At 56.7% G+C, this 18,975-nt stretch overlaps 2 protein-coding genes across 6 annotated transcripts in view; one reads left to right on the forward strand and one right to left on the reverse strand.

Annotated features, from left to right (window-relative positions):
• Nucleotides 1-11,419, reverse strand: part of MBOAT7 (membrane bound O-acyltransferase domain containing 7) — a 14,157-nt gene extending 2,738 nt beyond the window's left edge. Inside the window, exons 1-8 of one of the 4 annotated variants that reach the window (XM_039244187.1) lie at nt 11,133-11,418; nt 10,524-10,644; nt 10,322-10,400; nt 10,082-10,211; nt 9,423-9,549; nt 7,465-7,624; nt 5,105-5,465; nt 3,292-3,468 (exon numbers count right to left, since the gene is read on the reverse strand). In XM_039244187.1, coding sequence (XP_039100118.1) covers nt 3,292-3,468; nt 5,105-5,465; nt 7,465-7,624; nt 9,423-9,549; nt 10,082-10,211; nt 10,322-10,397 — 1,031 coding nt within the window. In that variant the 5' untranslated portion in view covers nt 10,398-10,400; nt 10,524-10,644; nt 11,133-11,418. Of the gene's footprint in view, nt 1-3,291; nt 3,469-5,104; nt 5,466-7,464; nt 7,625-9,422; nt 9,550-10,081; nt 10,212-10,321; nt 10,401-10,523; nt 10,645-10,942; nt 11,057-11,132 lie in introns of those variants that run through there. The other 3 variants (XM_039244188.1, XM_039244189.1, XM_039244190.1) reach the window with 3 other exon arrangements.
• A 486-nt stretch (nt 11,420-11,905) lies between these two features.
• Nucleotides 11,906-17,681, forward strand: TSEN34 (tRNA splicing endonuclease subunit 34). Of its 2 annotated transcripts, none has more exons than XM_039244197.1 (5): nt 11,906-12,092; nt 12,787-13,033; nt 13,281-13,506; nt 13,657-13,914; nt 16,936-17,681. In XM_039244197.1, the coding sequence occupies exons 2-5, from the start codon at nt 12,791-12,793 to the stop codon at nt 17,121-17,123; spliced, it is 915 nt and encodes a 304-aa protein (XP_039100128.1). In that variant the 5' UTR covers nt 11,906-12,092; nt 12,787-12,790; the 3' UTR covers nt 17,124-17,681. The 2 variants fall into 2 exon arrangements, with proteins under 2 accessions (XP_039100128.1, XP_039100129.1); XM_039244198.1 differs by having other exon boundaries at nt 11,906-12,036.
• The last annotated feature ends 1,294 nt before the right edge of the window (nt 17,682-18,975 follow it).

The following is an 18,975-nucleotide window of genomic DNA, read 5'->3' on the forward strand; positions in this document are numbered from 1 at the left end:
CCTCAGACCCCGGAGTCCAGGCCCCCGGCCCCTCCTCCCTCAGACCCCGGAGTCCAGGCCCCCAGCCCCTCCTCCCTCAGACCCAGGAATCACTACTGTCTTTTCAGGAACCCAGTTAATTCCCTCTTATCACATCTGCCTCCAGACACATGAACCTGAGCCCCTCGCCACTTCCTCTTGGGGATCTAGAAGTACAATTCCTGATTCATGAAGACTCAGAAATCTCTAGCCATGGTCCCCTCTCTCTATGGACCCCAAAATGCTATCCTTCGAAGACCTACAAATTCAGGCTCCAGCGCCCCCTCCCATGGAGACACAGAAATCACCGCCGAGGACTCTGCCTGGGGTGGGGGTGGGGGTGCTTCCTTGTCTGTGGGCATCAGCCTTTCCCTGGGGCACATCAGGGTCCTTGAAGTACAAAAATAACCCGAGGGCACAATAATGCTGCCCCCTCATCCTTGGGGGCATAAAGAGTCTGTATAAAGCTGAATTCTCCCTGTTACCAAAAGGGGAGACCTTTTCCCCTCTCTTTTCTTCAGTCACTTCCCCGAAGAAACATAGTGTTTTCAGAGCCTTTCCTCTGTCCTTTGGGTACAGACGGAGATGTTCGGCAAGGGTGGAAATAAGCCTTATGAAAACAGTTCATGGATGTTTTTCTGGACGGTGGCGGTACCAGGCCTCGGAAATAGGAATGTCACTCGAGCGGGGGCCCGGCTCCCGGCCACTGAGGGGGTTCGTGGAGGAAGCTGGCATCACGCTGCCACCTGCTGGTCACTGACACAGAAGCTGCGTCCGTCCCTCAGGTGGAGGCGACCCGCACAGGTGGCTGCCACACACCAGCTGACCGTGGGCAGAACAGGAGACCGTGCATCATGGCACAGAGTCCGCGGGTCCTCTCACTGGAGGACCGTTATCATTTCTCTCATGCTGCCCAGGGGACTGTGACGCGTGGCTCCGGTAAAAAGGCAGCCTGCTTTCCGTTCTGGTAATCTCACTAGCGGGCTACGCGCTGCAGCACAGCCCGGTGTAATTCTGGTTCCTCAACAAAACTGTGTTTTCTTTTCTACCAATGGTGGAGAAAAAAATTCCCTGGGTCGGGAGCATTTAAAGAGAGCATCCCCAGCAAGGCAGAAGAGATGCACAAAAATGGCCCCCGGGCACCCTGAACTCCACACAGGCAGCTGAACTCTGGGCTTGCGTCCCACCTGCTCTGCCCACCTGCACACTCTCCAAAGAACAGTCCATGCTCCCCCTCAACCCTTCCCCCCGCTTCCATCCTCCACTTGGCTTTCACTTCCGCCCTCCAAACTGCTCCCATCAAGGTTGCTGGAGACCCCCCACCCCCGCCCAAGCTGGAGCCTTTGTTGTACTGAAGCTCCTGACACCCATGCAAATGATCCCTCTCCTTTCCTGACTGTCCTATCTCATCGGCTCTGACTCTGCCGGCTCCTCCTCATCTCTCGTCTACACCAGGGTTTCTCAGTCTCAGCACTACTGACATTTGGGGCCAGATCATTCTGTGCTTGTGGCGGGGAGGGTGTCCTGTGCCGTGCAGGGTGTTGAGGAGCGTCTCTGACCTCTAACCACTGGATACCAGTGGCACCTCCCAGATATGACATAAAAGGCTTCTAGGCGTTGCCAAATGTGCCCAGGGGAGTGTGGCACAATTGCCCCCAGCCGAGAACCTCTGCTCTAAACACTGGAGCACCTCGTGCTTGACCTGATGCTCAGCCCCAGAGCGTTAGCCCCACCTCTACCTGAAGACACCTGAGCGTGGGCTCCTTATACCGACCTCCTCCTGTGCCAGAGTCACTAACTGACACCTCCAGTAACCCCAGCCGAAACCTGAGTCACCTCGGAGTCCGTGAGTCTGCACCTGAGTCTCACTCCCTCACCCGACCCATTCTGGAAACTTCCTCCTGCCCCAGTCTTGCCGTCTCGGGCACTCACAGCCATCACCTGGCATCACGCTTCACTTCCTCGCGTTCTCGCCCCCACATCCAGGCCGTGCCAAGCCCCGACTCCGGCACCCAGGCGGGTTAGCTCCTAGCTCTGCAGCTGCGTCCTGACCTCATCTGGTGGCTCCGGGAGGGTAGAGTGACACTCGGCAGGTTACCTCACCTCTCTGAGCCTTGGTTCCCTCATCTTTAAAACGTGGGGAAGGGAGCCTGGGTGTCTCAGTTGGTTGAGCATCTAACTTCGGCTCAGGTCATGATCTCAGTTTATGAGTTCGAGCTCCGAGCAGGGCTCTGTGCTGACAGCTCTGAGCCTGGAGCTTGTTTCGGATTCTGTGTCTCCCTCTCTTTCTGCCCCTCCCCTGCTCTCTTTCTCTCTCTCTCAAAATAAATAAACATTAGGGGCGCCTGGGTGGCTTAGTCGGTTAAGCGTCCGACTTTCGCTTAGGTCATGATCTCGCGGTTCGTGGGTTCGGGCCCCGCGTCGGGCTCTGTGCTGANTTCTTCCCATATTATGCCTAAGGAATTTAAGAATTCATATCTAGGCATTTAAGAATTATTTATATATTCGGAGCACCTGGGTGGCTTAGTCGGTTAAGCGTCCGACTTTCGCTTAGGTCATGATCTCGCGGTTCGTGGGTTCGGGCCCCGCGTCGGGCTCTGTGCTGACTGCCAGCTCAGAGCCTGGAGCCTGTTTCAGTCTGTGACTCCCTCTCTCTCTGACCCTCCCCTGCTCACGCTCTCTCTCTCTCTCTCTCCTAGAAATAAATAAAACATTTTTAAAAAATTAAATAAATAAACATTAAAAAATATTTTTTTAAATGAGGGTAGTGAGCTCTATGTCCGAAGGTTTTAAACATAACATCTGGCACAGTTTCCCCTGGAGAAGTATCAGATGGATAATGAATAAAAGCTACCATACAGTGACTACTCACCTGGCAGGCCTCACGTTAGGTACGTCTCACATCGCTTAATCCTCACATCAACCTTTGAAGCACGTAACAGCATCACCCCCATTTAAGAGTAGAGGAAACACAGATCAACTAATTACTTAAGGTTTCTCTGTATCTGGCAGGGCCAGGATTCCAGAAAGTCTGGCCAGAGTCCACAGGATTCAGTACGCTGTTTCTGTCCAATGATGCTGACTTTACAGAGGTAGAAACTGAGGCCCAGAGGAGGGGAACGCTTTACCCCTGAGCAATGCAAATCAGTGGCTGGGCAACCGGCTTAAGAAACTACAACTCCCATGATCCTCTGGGGCGGAGGCCAGGCCGGGAGCCTGCAGGCGCCGCTGGGGGGGGGTGTAGCTCCGTTTTCCCAGGGCAGGCGCGCTCACCTTAGGACATAGGAGCGAGCAGGTGCGCTCTTGTAGACGTACTGCGCCAGCCACCACTGCACCGTCATGTTCCAGTACCGCATGCCATCCCGCACCCGCACGCAGAAGTCAGTGCCGTAGCAGTCGATGTTGCGGATGGTCTCATAGTCGTACTCCACGGAGGCCGCCTTCTCCGGACTGGGGGGGGGGTGGAGGGTGAGGGTGGGGGACAGACATGCAGCTCAGCCAGGCCCCCCTCCTGACGCTGGCTACTGCCCCAGCCCCGGATGCTCAGGAGGGGATCACGGCCAGGCCAGGGCCCTGGCTGTCACGTTCGCTAGGGCAACAGGGGAGGGTAGCCCAGAGGGAGCTTTTTCCGGGAGGAGGACTGGGCGCGGGGGCGCCACGGTTCACTGACAAGGGGCCCTCCTTCTCTTGGTCTGGGGACTGCAATGCAACGGAAAGCCTAGAGGGGCTATGGTCAAGTCCTCAGCAACCTGACCCTTCAGGGGTCTCAGATGCTAGGGAAACGCCATTCCTTAGCAACCAAGCACTCTATTCAGAGAAGCCTCCAAGTGTGGTCCTAGGTTGTCAGGACACTGTGGTTGCTAGGGAAGTAGCATCCCTGGCAACGAGGTGGTCTGTGACTGCTAGGGAGATGCTGGAGGCCACGTGACACCTACATGGTCTCTGTTGCTAGGGAAAGGGCATTCCTCAGGAACAAGGCCTAGGTTTAGGAACGCTTCCAGAAAGGGCCCCTCTCGGCTACCGGTCCTTATGATTACTCAAGAAGTGTCGTCTCCAGCAATGCAGTGGTGCTGGGTCACCAGCGCCAACAGTCCCAGTGGTGGCGAACATCCTTCACCCACCCCAGGGGGTGGCTTCTGAGAACGGGAGGGGCCATCTATCAGAAAAGCCTTCAGTTCCTGCTTGCCATTTCCTGGTGGACGCCCTCACTAATAGCCGGAGGTCTACGCTAGGAACGGGGGGATGGGGGGTGACTTGGGGGGGGTAGGTAGTGAGTCCAGGCCCAGTGGTTAGGAGCGCCATCTCCCTAGCAACCTGGGACAGCACTTCCTTAGCAACAAGACAGCGCCTAGTTACTGGCTAGCAATCCAAGAACGGGGATGGGGGGTGGCATTACAAACAAGGTCAATGCACAGCTACTGGGGTACTTCCTCGGCAATGGTAGGAAAGCCACCCGCGGTTGCTGGAGCGGCATCCTCTTTGCTAAAGGAAAGCATGGTCAGGGACACCATGTCCTCAGAAAGTGCAGGCTGTGACGCGATGGCGTCCCATGGTTGGGGTCTGTGCCCTGGCTTCTAGTAACCAAGGGAAGTTTAGGGGGCGCCATTTACATAGCAACGAAAAGTGAGTCTTGTGGCAGGAAGGGGCAGGCCATGGTTGCTAGGGAAGCGCCTCCCTAGCAAAGAGGGGCAGTCTGGTTGCTAGGTAACCATTTCCCCATCACAGCCCAAAGATGGTATCCCAAGTATCCAGGAACAATCAGGTTACTGGGGTGACACTTCCATAGCAACAGAGGGGAGGCACATGGTTGCTAAGACGCCACCTTTTCCTAGCAACAGAGAGCAATTCACCATCCCCAGAGGTGACAAGCATTAGCAACAGGGGGCAGAGGCAGGTCTGAAGAGCACTGCTCCCTAGGACCTAGGACGGGGTAGGTGGGCTGTAGTGGCCAAGGGGTGACATTCCACTGACAGCAGGGGGCGCAGCCGCACCCCCTGCTCCCCGCTCTCCTCCCTGCTAGGGGCAGGGCCAGCCTGTGCTGATGGGGGCTGCCAGGTCTTGGGAAGCCTCCCTCCCGCCGCCTGACCTGCTGGGGGGTGGGCATTGGAGGGTGGGGCCGCCCCCGGCCCGGGCTTTGGCGGCCACGGGGTAGGCCCCGAAGCCGGCAGCAATGCAGCCGCACTCGGCGGCAATCCAGGCCACGTAGAAGCGCATGCGGAAGGCGAAGAAGACGGGGATCATGTAGAAGAGGCGGGCAGGCAGCGGGCGGGCGTAGAAGGCGTCCTCGCGCACGGCCTCCAGCGGGAAGAGGTGTGAGGACAGCAGGAAGAGCAGGCCGAAGAGCGGGGCCGGCCAGGCGCGGCGCAGGAGGGGCCGCAGGCTGGGCACGGCCCCCGGGAAGGGCTGCTCCAGCCAGTCCAGGTACGTGCGGTAGCGGAAGAACGGGCCTGTGGCGGGAGGGAGGGAGGGAGGGGCGGCTGTCAGAGACGGATCTGGAGGGGGTGGGGTGGGGGCCGAGGGCAGGGAGCTGAGGGGTGGGGGCAGGGCTGCAAAACCCTGAACCAGGGGAGGGAGACAGAGAGAAAGGGACAAGAAACCAGTGAGTCTCAGGCTCTTGATTTTGGGGGGTCTTGGGTTCCAGCCCCACGCTGGGCTTTCCCGGTAGAGATTACTTAAAATAGGGGCGCCTGGGTGGCTCAGTCGGTTAAGTGCCCGACTTTGGCTCAGGTCATGATCTCACGGTTCGTGGGTTCCAGCCCTGCGTCGGGCTCTGTGCTGACAGCTCGGAACCTTGGAGCTGCTTCAGATTCTGTCTCCCACTCTCTCTCTGACCCATTACCCACTGGCACTCTCTTTCTCAAAAATAAATAAACATTAAAAAAATAAAATAAGAAGGAAAGAAAGAAAAGAAAGAAAGAAACCAGAGAGATGTTGTTCAAGGACTCGGAGAAAAAAACAAAGCACAGACGCTAAGTAGTGAGGAACAAAGAGCTGGAGAGTGGGGGGTATGGAGGCAAGCCCCTGAGAAACACAGGGACAGACACCCGAGGGGCGGGGTGACCTCTACACGGAGGAGGAGGTAGAGCAGTGGACCCGGGGAGGAACAGAGTGGTTTGGGAGATCAGAGGGCTGCAGGCATGGAGATCTCAGGGTTTTGTTCTGAGAGCCAGGAAACCACTCAGGCTCTTGCAACAGGGAGGTGCTGGGACACCCTTTACCCTGGCCCCTGAGCAGGGAGGGGACTGCAGAGGTCGCTGGTGGAAAGCAGGAGACTTTGGCAGCACTGGAGATAAACTGAAGGCCTAGCCCAGGGAGGGGCAGGAGCGGATTAACAGAAGTGACAGCCTTATGTGTCACGAAAACAGCAGACAGAGTAGGATTCTGTTTATAAATGACCAGCGTCAGCACGTCTACAGAGACAGAGAGTCAGCCGGTGGTTCCCAGGGACTGGGGGCAGATGGGCTTGAGGGACGATGGCTACAGGGTCCAGAGTTTCCTTCCGGGGCGATGGAACTGTCCTACGATAACATGGTGGTGTTGGCCGCACAGGTCTGCAGCTGTGCTGAAAACTACTGAGTTGCATGTAGCTTTAAGTGGGTGAACGTGTCAATTACGGTTCAATAAATATGTCATAAAAATGAAAACCTCCCAGGGGCACCTGTGGGGCTCAGTCGGTTGACACTTGATTTCAGCTCAAGTCATGATCTCACGGTTCGTGGGTTCAAGCCCCGCGTCGGGCTCTGTGCTGACAGCTCAGAGCCTGGAGCCTGTTTCAGATTCTGTGTCTCCCTCTCTCTCTGACCCTCCCCGGCTCATGCTGTCTCTCTCTCTCAGAAATAAATAAAACATTAAAAATTTTTTTAAAAAAGAAAGAACACCTCCTAGGATGTCAACGTTAATGAAAAATATTTTCTGACGCTAAAAATGGGAGCATAATATGAACGTGACGATTTGTTCCTTGGGTGGCAGAAACATCATGGTTGCAAAGACCTTGCTCCTTTATCTCCTGATTGTTCCCAAGAAGCCACACGGAATCACTGAGGCGGAGAACAGTCTGGCTCTGCTTTGGAGGGCCAGTGGGAGAGCCTGACGTGGGCCCAGGCAGAGATGCTTGCCCTCAAGAGGAGCAGATGCCAGGACACCTGGGGGCTCAGTCGGTTAGGCTTCAGCTCAGGTACTGATCTCGAGGTTCGTGAGTTCGAGCCCCGCGTCGGGCTCTGTGCTGACAGCCCAGAGCCTGGAGCCTGCTACAGATTCTGTGTCTCCCTCTCTGCCATTCCTCTGCTTGCACTCTGTCTCTCTCAAAAATAAATAAATATTAAAAAAAAAAAAAAAAAAGCAGGTAGGGAGACAGGAACAGAACAGGCACCAAAATCCGGGTGGACAGTGGGGACAGACGGCAGTGACGAGGTGCATGGAGGCAGGGCTGGGCGCAGGCATACTCACCTGTCAGGATTCCCACGTAGCAGTAGCTGTAGCTGAGCGTCTCCATCAGAGAGGGAACGTCAGGCAGCAGCCCCAGGGTGGGCCCCTTGCTGAAACCTGAGGCCATTTCCTTCCTCTGGGCCAAGTGCAGGTCCTGAACTTCACTGGCCAGACTCACCAGCTGGGAGGAAGGGGCACGGGTAGGTGACAGATCAGACCCGGGGCCTTCCTCACGTCCGCCCCCTGCAGCCATGGGACGCTGCTGGGAGCTGAAGTTCTAGTCCATGGGCGGCTCTGGGCATCCAGAGTCATGAGTGGCAGGGAGGCGGCCTCTGGCCAGCAGGTGCTCCCCAGCACTGCCTTCTGGGCCCTTCCATCTCCACGTTCCCCCTTCTGTGTCCCCCTGCAGGACGTGGCTCTGTGCCACACATGCTCTCATGATCTCCAAGCCATACTGTCTGGGCTCCTCCCTCCGTCCCCAAACCATTCATGGTGCCTCTTGTCATTAAAGCTCACACGCCTACCGCGGTCCTCAAACTTACTGCCTCCAACGAGGAACACGTTACTGTTCCCCAGAGGCGGTGCTCTCCCCTTGGCAAATGCCGCCAGCAGGCAGTTAACTGCTCAGGCAGGAAACCTTCCTTACGCCCCAGGTCTCGGAGTCTTCCGTTTTGCCTCCCAGCCTTCAGGCCTGTTCTCCACGCTTCTCCTCTGCAGACCCAGGGCTGAGACGGCAGCCGCAGGCCTCAGCCAGCCTCTGGGCTTCCCCCTGGGTTCTGCCGACAGGGAGCCCCAGACCAGCGCGGGGAAGGCAGGTGTGAGGGCGGGGCTGTGCCCCTTGATCCATCCTCTCAAGGTGGAGAGAGGGCTCCGCACACTCTCCTCTCCGTTCCACTACCGGAAGTCCTCCCGTCTGCAGGGTGAGTACCGGCTCCCCGCTGTGGTCCGGGATCCTCGCTGTCCCTTCCGGCTCCTCCACCCCCCACCCACACTGCTGTAAAGAGGGACTCCTCAAAGTATCCCCAACGCAGCACTTCCTGCTGCAGCTCTGAGCGGCCTACCGATGGCCTGGGTCAAGCCACCAGTTGGTCAGCGGGCCTCCGATCAAGGAGGCCGCTCTCATCCCTTCCTACCCTTCCTGTGGCAACTCTGCCGGCATCCGGAGCACAGTTCCAAACGCACCAATCTGGTCACCTTACCTCTTCTGGCGACAGACCCCAAAATCACTTCCAGTGGATCCTGAGCCCCCTGGGAAGCCTCAAACCCTCACCTTGGACCCACCCCCCTTCTGTCTCTTGAACACTAGCGGTGACTGGTGCACAGTCACCGGAGCTCAGCTTGCTCCCTGCCACATGCTGTTCCTACACCCTCTTAGGCTCTTCCTCCAACTCTCAGCTGACCAACTGGGGCCCTTGCATCCCGGGCTGCTGAGAACATAAGAGGCTCGGGGGACCTGGCTCACTACCTCGAGTGACTGTCCTGTGTCCTGTGTGACATGTGGCTGGAGCCCAGCACACAGGAGCTCATGGCTTTTCAGTCTGGGGTGGGGCCTGGGAATCTGCTTTCACCCATCTTCCCAGGCGGGTTCGAGCCACACACGGGTGTCCTGCTTTTGTGCCCGTAGAGAAGCGCCTTCTCTCCAAACCTGCCTTCCCCTCCTTGGCTAAATGGCTTGCTACCAAGATGCACTCCTCGAGAACTTGCCTGTAAAGCACTGAGCAAAGCCTTTGGCACACGGCAAAGACCAAATGACACCTGCGGTTACACTACTTGGCGGCGGTTACCCTACTTGGCAGCCGGGAAAGTGGGGGGCGGGGGCTACCTCTTTGCCCGGGAGGAATAGCTGAGAGGTGAAGTCCCGCCCCGGGGGTGCGTGGGAGATAACCCCCCCTCCCCTCCTCCCCCTGGGAGTGGGTGGGGAGGAGGACCAGAAGATGGGCTGTTCCCTGGCACCAAGGGGGGGCGGATGGGAGTCTGACCTTCAGTGTCAGCAGCAGCTGGACGGCATTGGTGAAGGGCGTGGGGGTGGGCAGGCCCAGCAGGCTGAGCGCGCGGAAGAACAGGAGGTACGAGAAGGTCCAGGCGAGGGCCAGCGCGTGGCAGGAGCTGGGCAGACGCAGGGCGGGCACGCTGGGTACAGGGGCCTGACTCCGCCTCCCCCAGGTTCCAGCACAAGCCCTCCCTCCCCCGCCCCAACAGATAAGGGGGGGAGGGGCGGAGGAGCAAGACTGAACCAGTGTGAGAGGGGCTCACTCCACAGAAATGCGCCACAACAGAGAAAAGAAAGGGGTGAAGAGAAGCTTTAGGGCGAAAACCCTTCAGGCCTCCATTTTTTTCCAAGGGAGGCAAGACACACGGAGAGAGACAGGGAGACGTAATACAAATACAAATGGTGGCAGGGCCGGCCCCCCAACCCCCTGAATACATGATAAAGATATTAAGGACCAGGACAAACACCCAGAGACAAGACCCAGAAAAAAAGGCCAGACAGGAAGAAACAAGGATCAAACCACACGGAGAATCCAGAGACAAAGAGACACTCAGAGACAAAGGCAGAAAGGGAGATAGATCCAAAAAGGAAACAAGTTGCTTCTTCCCCCTGTTCTCCCTCCACACACACCCCCCCCCCCATCCTCACCAGGGCTGTGCCTGAATGAGGGCCCAGGTCCCAAGGATGGTGATCAGGGAATGCAAAGTGTGGGGGCCACAGGTGAACAAGGTGAGCCCCAGGCCCACACCTGCTGCCCCCCATCTCTTCAGCCCAGGTCCTGCAGGGAGAAGGGACAGCATAAGCCTGGAACCTTCCAGGGAGTCCCCTGCCCCCCCCCCCGTAACCCCCCACCCTCCAATTTTCCACTAGGGAGGGAACCTGACTCACCAGCTTTCTTAAAGAGGAAGCCGATGGGGATGGAGATAAGAAGAACCACTAGATAAGTCCATTCTTCAGGCGACATGGTCTGGGGGAGGGGCAGAGGGTTTGTAGTGAGAACCCAGGGGGCCGGGTCATCAGTTCCTCACCTTTCCAGGATGCAGGAATCCACCCCCTCTAGTCCCCAGTGTGGAGGATCATGGAGTCCTACCCTCAGCCGCTCTCCTCCGAGAACATAGGAGTCCGGACCTCCAGGACCTTCCTCTTTCGAGGATAAAGCAATCCACTCCCAGCCTCGCTTTTTGGAGAACCCAGGCCTCCAGTCCTCTTCTCTGAAAACCCAGGAATCGAGACGTCTCAGTCCCCTCCCCCGAGGATCCAGGAATCCGGCCCCTCTCTCTAAGATCGCAGAAATCAAATCTAACCCCCCAATCCCCACCGAGGACCCACGGGTTCGGTCATCGCTCGCCGAGAACCCAGCAACAACCCTGGTCTCGGGCCTTTCCCTTGGAGAGCCCAGGATTCCCGAGCTCCCAGCCCCTTCCTCCTTGGAGGATCCGGGAACTCGGGCTCTCCAAGAGCCCAGACTCCAGCCCCCCCCTCCATCCAAGGTGCAGACGCTTCTCCCACCTAAAGCCTGGAGGGCGCCCCCCACTTATGGCCCCACTCCCCTAGCGCAAGTCAGACCGGCTCCGCCAAAGCCACAGGCGGTTACACCACCCCCTGCTCGGCCGCGTTCCCGGCGCGGCGTCCTCCTCCGTCGGCCGGCCAGTCCGCAGCCCCCCAGCCTCGCCCCCGGGGCGCCCCGGCCCCCGCCCACCTGGGCCCGGCTCCGCGCCGCCTGCCGGGCAGGAGGCGGCCGAGCGGTCCCGGCCCACGGGCGCCGGGGCTGTGGCCACGCCTCCCCGGCCCAGCCCGCGCTGCTCCGTCGCGGTCCCGGGCCGGATGTGCGGCCCCGTCAGGCTGCGAGCCGGGTAGGGAAGCAGCCGGCACAGGGCGCCCTCCAGCCCCTGCCCGCTGCTGCACCTGGACCCCTCGGCAGCCAAGCCCAGAGCACGTAAAGAGGCGGGCCCCGGAGCTTCGGGCTCGTACGGACGCAGAGGGGCCGGGAGAAGGAGGGGCCTCCGCTTCGGGTTCCTTCGGGCAGAATCGGCGGCCCTTCGGAGGCGGGGCCACAAGCTTCGGTGTACTTCGGAGCTCTCCGTTCGTATGTAGGCGGGGCCAAGAGCTTCGGCCGGATATGGGCGGGGTCATAGCGGCAGTTTCCTTCGGGGACAGTTGGGTACCAGTGACCCGGGTTAGGAAATAGGCGGAGTTTCGTTCTTAGACAAGGAGGCGGAGCCACAGATTTAGGCAGCACGAAGGAGGCGGTGATCTGGAACATTTCAAGGGGCGGAACTAACAGCATCCGCCGGATGGGGGGCCCCGGGGGAGCCACACATCAGCCATGGGGCGGGGCCAGGGTAATAAACCTCACTTTCCCTAGTGGCGGAACCCTAGCGGCGGGGAGGTCGCTTCACGGGGGCGGGGCCAAGGTGTTCCGTTCTACGGGGAAGGCGGGGCTACGGAGCCGCTGGGGGCGGACCCCAGACTTCCCGCTTCGCTGAGGTGGCGGCGTGACGAAATTGACGCTGGGGGTCGGGATGCGGAGGGCTGCAGGAAGCAGCGCGTGGCGCGCTACGTAGGGGGCGGCTCCGCCGGGACTGCGAGTTGGTGTTTACGAGGTGACTGGTTCTGTCAGAGGACAGTGCTGCATTCCGAGGGGAGCGCTCACGCGGGGGTGAGCCTGCCCGGGCGGAGAACGACGGCGGGCGCCCAGGGGGAGGCGGCGGCGGGTTTCGCTCACTGGGGCTGGTACTCCCCAACTGGGAGTGCTTGCGGCCGGAGGGGGCGGGCCCTGGCCGCGGGGTTGACGGGAGCCGAGACGCCCGAACGCCGGAATGCCTGCGTTCGGGAGGGGGCGGGGCTGCGAGTTCGGCCGTGTCGAGGCGGTCCGAATGCCGAAATCTGGCGCCGGGCGGGGGCGGGGCTTCTGCCTTGGGCGTCCGACGTCGCGCGAGGAGGCCGCGCCTCGGTGCTTGGGAAAGGGGCGGGCTCGAGTGCCGAGCCACCCGGAGGGGGCGTGGCCCCGCATTAGCGGAGGCTTGTCTCCCAGCCAGAAGGCGCGATGGCCGGGACGCTGACCGCTAGGTCCGGCGGGCCGAGTGGGGCCTTAGCGACTCGGCGGGGGGCGGGGTCTCGTCTCGGTGGCCCCGGGGCCTGGCGGGATCGCTCAGGGGGCGGGGCCCGGCATTCAGGGGGCGGGGCTAGGCCTGGACACTCAGCAGGTGGCAAACGCAGCCGTGACGAGGCTCCGCCTCCCGAGGCTCAGGGGCGGGGCCCCGCTGAGACCCCCCCCCCCCCACTACCACTTCCCATCCCCAGGCGGTGGGAGCGCTGTGTCGGTGACCGCTGTGTGCCCCTGGCTCTCGCAGGAGGATGCTGGTGGTGGAGGTGGCGAACGGCCGCTCCCTGGTATGGGGGGCCGAAGCGGTGCAGGCACTGCGGGAGCGTCTGGGAGTGGGGGGCCGTACGGTGGGCGCCCTGCCCCGCGGGCCCCGCCAGAACTCGCGCCTGGGCCTCCCGCTGCTGCTGATGCCGGAGGAGGCGCGACTCCTGGCCGAGATCGGCGCTGTGACCCTGGTCAGCGCCCCGCGCCCGGATCCGCGCCAGCACAGTATGGTAAGGGGCGGGCCTGGGGCGCGACCGCCCGGGACCAGCGGAAGTACAGGCAGGACACCTGGACTCCGCGGGTCGGGTCCCTAAGGTGGGAGGGGTCAGGGCGTCCTATATTCTGGAAGAATGTGGGTGCAGGAGACTGGGTCCCGGAGTTCGGGTTTGAGGGTGGGAGGGGCCAGGGGGCAGGATTGCTGGCTTCCAAAGGCAGGGTGTACTTGGATCCTGGGGTTCTCGCTGATTGACTTGTCAGGCTCTGGAATCCTTCAAACGCCAGCAAGAGCAAGACTTGCAGGAGCAAAGCGCCCTGGCAGCCGAGGCCCGTGAGACTCGGCGTCAGGAGCTCCTAGAGAAAATCGCGGAGGGCCAGGCTGCGAAGAAGCAGAAGCTGGACCAGGAATCGGGCAGCGGCGGGAGCCAGGCTGCGGCGGAGAAAGAGGCGGGCGGGAGCCAGGCTTCTGGAGAGCCCGAGGAAGCAGGTGAGGGTGGGGCTTGTGTCCTGGCACCAGGGGAAGGAAGGGGGAGGTCTTTTGGGAATCCTGGCCGGGAATCTAGAGCCTGGGACTCCCTGGGGAATGGGAAGACCTTGTCCCTGAATTCACCCAACTCTCTTGGATTCATCTCCCCAGGTTCCTCTTCTCCCCAGCCAGGGCCTTCGAATGGGGCGGCCCCCTTGCCCAGATCCGCCCTGCTGGTGCAGCTGGCCACTGCTAGGCCGCGACCCATCAAGGCCAGACCCCTGGATTGGCGCGTCCAGTCCAAAGACTGGCCCCATGCTGGCCGTCCTGCCCATGAGCTTCGCTACAGCATCTACAGAGATCTGTGGGAGCGAGGCTTCTTCCTCAGTGCGGCTGGCAAGTTTGGGGGTGACTTCCTCGTCTATCCTGGTGAGTTCAGGTGGGGACCTCTGCAGTCTGCATGTTTCCTTTTGGTCTTTTCTCAGCGTCTGAAACCTGTGGAAGGACAAGAGACACTTGGACCCAAGCTCGTTTGGAGGGCAGTTTCGTAAACCTCAAAGCACTGTCTCTGACCCCCAGGTTTCACTTAGAGACACTTAGATATGTGCACAAAACGTACAAGAAATCGTCATCGCAGGATCCTTTATATTACGATATTACAATATATATTAGGAAATATATGTATATTATGTAAGGAAATATTAGAAAAGCAGAATTATTTAGAAAAAAATTTTATTCATTTTTGAGAGACAGAGAGTGCAAGCAGAGGAAGGGCAGAGAGAGGGGGAGACACAGAATCCGAAGCAGCTTCCAGGCTCCTCACTGTCAGCACAGAGCCTGATGCGGGGCTGGAACCCACAAACCTCAAGATCATGACCTGAGCCGAAGTCGGATGCTTGACCAACTGAGCCCCCCAGGTGCCCCCCAGGATGATTATGAATAGGCTGGCAGTTAAACACTGGTGCTAATCGTCAGAGAGGAATGTAGGTCCATGTACATTTATGAAAAGATGATTAAAAGGGGAGAAAACCACTTCTCAAAAACACGTATGGTAAAATATTCTATATTTTATATTATCGCACAGTTGTATGCATGTTATTTAAGTAGCCTTAAAAATTATGGCTCCAGGGGCGCTGGGGTGGCTCAATTGGTTAGGCATCTGACTTCAGCTCAGGTCATGATCTCGTGATTCATGAGTTCAAGTCCCGCGTCGGGCTCTGTGCTGATAGCCCAGAGCCTGGAGCTGCTTCAGATTCTGTGTCTCCCTCTCTCTCTGCCCCTCCCCTCCTTGTGCTCTGTCTCTCTCTCAAAAAAAAAAAAAAAAAAAAATTAAAAACAATAAAATAAAATCAGGCCCCAGTGAAAGAATGTGGAAAGAACTTAAGATAAAATGGAGTATGAGCAGACAAAGGGAATCCTATCGAGCAAGTGGAAAAAGGCATGAAAACATGGACTTTCGCCCAAGCGCAGCAGGTTCCTCTGGGAGGAGGTTTGCATCACATGTATGGCCTTTTGCCGTAGCAGCTAATTTTTGAATTTGCAGTAAGAGCAGCTTTATTGTGTAACTAAAAGGTTAAAAAAAAATAAGTCTGCAGGAAATTCACCCTCTTTGTTCCTCCTGAGAATGCAGAAAGATAGAAGCACCTGATGAGTAGTCAGGTCTTAGCTGTTCGCTGGAGACCGGCTGAGGTGTCCTCAGGGGAGGGGACGGCCTGCATCTCTTCTCAGACCGAACACCTAACTGCGCCACCAGCTTAGGAGCGGAGAACAGTGAGCCTGCCCTGTGCCTTGTGCTCTGCAGATAACCACACTTTCATTACCTTGCTGCTGTGTGTGCGTGTGTGAGAGAGAAAGATTTCTGTATGTAAGAGACGGTTTTGGTTTTGAAAATGAATATACAATTCACTAAACATATGAATGCTAATATCTAGTTCTTTCTTAAGCTTTCAGTGCAATTTATAAATCTTTTCAACCTAGCAGATTTTAAGGGGATTTTAGTTCAAGTTTGATCCCACTTGCAAAAGGAGTTAAGTAATTTTCGATGTGATAACCTGCATTTTAAATTTTAATATTTTTTCCTTTTTAACTTCTGCGGTTTTCTGGTTCTGGAACTTGCCGCTGACTCCAATCTAGTAAAGTATAAATGGGGTGTTTTCTGACTGTATGTGTTCTAATACTTTATTAGACTCACAAAATTTCAGGTTAAAATAGCTCAATCCACCAATAGCTCAATCACACATTTGAAACCGAATCACAAGACTGACTTGTTAGCTCTAAATGGGTCAATATTTCTAAAACGATACATACTCAGTATATGAAATATACGTGGAATCCTTGTGCCCTGAAGATGAACGGTCAAGGTCTGAACCCTTAAATATTTCTAACGGTAAATCTTCCAGAACCGAAAAGACAGTAAGCCTCTGAGAACAGTTGTGGGGTAACTTCTCAAGTCTTCTGATGCTTCCTTCTCAGCTGGTGTCACGCCACGGAGGGGGCCTGGCTCCCGGCCGGGTTCTTGCCGGGGACTCAGCTGCCAGCCTGGGCCTTGTCTTCCGGCAGCCGGGACGCTCCCTCTCGGCTGGCGTCTCGTGGCCCTGCTCTTGTAGCCTCACCGTGCCACCGCTGAATCCCCTGTGTCGTGCCCCCCGGTCCCTTCCCACCCGACCACATGGATCTCGTCCAGGGCACACTGCAGCCCGGGCCACATGCGGCCCCCCGGGTTTTAAAGAGGAAGTGACTGGCACGCAGCCCCGTGCATGTATTTACCTGTGGTGTGTGGCTTCTGTTTGCTCCCGACAGAGGTGTGTACTTGTAACACGGCCACAAGACAGCACTTACCGTGTGGCCGTTTGCTGAAAACTTTTGTTAACTCCTTTATCCCACCTGTTCGTTACTCCATCCTACTGTAAATTCTTTTCTCACGTCTTTCACTCTGTTCGTGTCACTTCTCCCTGGACATTTACATGCCGTCCCGTGTGTTCCTCAGGGCTTTCACGGACTGTGGTCCTGGCTCTTACGTCACGACAGTGACATATTCGGGTACTTGTTCTGTTTGTTTTTTAAGTCCGAGCGTGCTCTTCGTGTGTGGCAGCCTGCTGCCCCGCCCCATGAGGTGTATCGTTGGCTTTTCCAAGTTGGTACACTGTTTGCATTTGACTGGCTGTATGATATCCAGTCTTACAAAGAAACCCTAAATTTAACAAGTCCGTGGTTTGGTTGTTTCTGTTTCTTAGCGGTTGTAAATGATAAGGGGTTGAACGGCTGTATTCTGCATTTTGGGGCTGCTAGCCTTGTAAGAAAAAACTTCAGGAGTGGAATTGCTGAGTCCCACAATAGCTATTTTTAGATATTCATAGTGAACACTAAAACGGTTCCCGTGTCCTTCCTATGGACAGTGTCTCCCAGCCGTTCTGCCCTGGAAATCGCCACTTGTTTCTGTCTCTCACCCAGGTGACCCGCTTCGTTTCCACGCCCACTACATCGCTCAGTGCTGGGCTCCCGGGGACCCCATTCCCCTCCAGGACCTGGTTTCCGCCGGCCGCCTGGGAACCAGCGTCAGGAAGACGCTGCTCCTGTGCTCCCCTCAGCCTGACGGGAAGGTGGTCTACACCTCCCTGCAGTGGGCCAGCCTGCAGTGAACCCCGGAGGCCCAGGGGGACGCACCGCATCTGTGGAAGGAGCCTTTCTATGTGGCCCCATGCTCGTCTCTGCGCAGGAGGCCTCAACACCCTCCTACCTCTCTCTGCGGTTAGATTTTGAGTCCGGATTTATAAACACTACATCCTTTTTACTTCCCTCCCTGTTTCAAAGTACTTATTGGCTGTGATGTTTTTGTAGTTACCTGTTTCCAAACTGTGAGCTTCTTGAGGGTGAAGACTGGGTTTGTTTCATCTGTTTTCTACGGGGCGCAGGTCCCAAGAAGTCTCAGTAAACTTGTTGAATAAACATGGAGTCTGTGAGTTCATCCCGATGGCAGCCGTGGGAAGCGTGGGCCTTTGCATCTGTTTAAGCCGATGAGGGAAAGGCCTGAAGGAGTCACTCCTCTAGGAGGCGCCCCGCGGACTGACACCTGAAACCTGGTCTTCCTGATTGCAAAGTCGGACTCTGCCCACCACACTGAGCTTCCTGTTGAAAAGATTTTCACAGAACATTTCAGACGCGTACAAAGGCATAAATAAAATAACACATGAAGAAAAGAAGGACGTGAGTTTGCAGTTTCAGGGCAGGAGTCAGGGGAGGGCGGGGAATGTCCAGAAAGGCACTTGGGGCTTGTGGAATGCTGGTGGTCTTTTTCTTGGCCTGGGTGGTGTTTCTTTGGGTGTGTAGAATTATTTATACCATACGCCTATACTTTTATTTTTTATTTTTTGTTTAGTTTTTAAAAAAATCTTTTAAGAGAGAGAGACAGATCATGAGCAGGGGAGGGTCAGAGAGAGAGAGACAGAATGTGAAGCAGGCTCCAGGCTCTGAGCTATCAGCACAGAGCCCAACGTGGGGCTCGAACCCACAAGCCATGAGATCATGACCTGTGCTGAAGTTGGATGCTTAGCTGACTGAGCCACCCAGGTGCCCCCTGTTTCTTCCTAATTTTAGAGAGAGCACGTGTGTGTGTGCTATTGTGGCAGGAGGAGGGGCAGAGAGAGACAGAGAATCCTAAACGGGCTCCACACTTGGGGCAGAGCCTGATGTGGGGCTTTACCCCACAACCCTGGGACCATGACCTGAGCCAAACTCAAGAGTCATGGATGCCCGACTGACTACGCCACCCAGGTGTCCCATAATTCTTTTTTTGTGCATGTGCTGTGTTCCACCATTTTTTACAAAAGCTGACACACATATGAATAAAACATTTGTGAGATGATTCATATAGCGACCTTCCTGCTTCAGAAATGTACTTCAGGGGCGCCTGGGTGGCTCAGTCAGTTAAGCGTCCAACTTCGCCTCAGGTCATGATCTCACAGTTCCAGCAGTCCATGAGTTCAAGTCCCACATCAGGCTCTGTGCTGACAGCTCAGAGCCTGGAGCCTGCTTCAGATTCTGTGGCTCCCTCTCTCATTGTCTCTCCCCTGCTTGCACTCTGTCTCTGTCTCTCTCTGTCTCTCAAAAATAAATAAATATTAGGAGCACCTGGGTGGCTCAATTGGTTAAGTGTCTGACTTTGGCTCAGGTCATGATATGGCTGGTGAGGCTGAGTGCCGCTTCAGTCTCTGTGCTGACAGCTCAGAGCCTGGAACCTGTTTCAGATTCTGTCTCTTTTCCCCCTCCCACCCCCCACCCCACCCCACCCCCGCCACTTGTGCTCACTCTACTCTCTCTGTCTCTCTTTCCCTAATATAAATAAACATTAGAAAATAATGATAAACATTTTTTAAAAAGTACTTGAACGTTACTGGTACCAACTTCCAATATTTATAGGTATTTTTTAAAATGTATAGTTTAGTCACATAGATTTCGTTACTGAAGTATAATCACACAGTAATGATTCTGGGG

This window comes from Hyaena hyaena, unplaced genomic scaffold (assembly GCF_003009895.1).
Source record: "Hyaena hyaena isolate Hyena2069 unplaced genomic scaffold, ASM300989v1 scaffold_235, whole genome shotgun sequence".
In the NCBI taxonomy this organism is placed as follows: Eukaryota; Metazoa; Chordata; class Mammalia; order Carnivora; family Hyaenidae; genus Hyaena; species Hyaena hyaena.

Coding starts and splice junctions, on each gene's coding strand:
- TSEN34 (XM_039244197.1), top strand. CDS start 12,791: ATGCTGGTGGTGGAGGTGGCGAACGGCCGCTCCCTGGTATGGGGGGCC. Junction 13,034..13,280: donor ATCCGCGCCAGCACAGTATG/GTAAGGGGCGGG, acceptor TTGACTTGTCAG/GCTCTGGAATCCTTCAAACG. Junction 13,507..13,656: donor TGGAGAGCCCGAGGAAGCAG/GTGAGGGTGGGG, acceptor TCATCTCCCCAG/GTTCCTCTTCTCCCCAGCCA.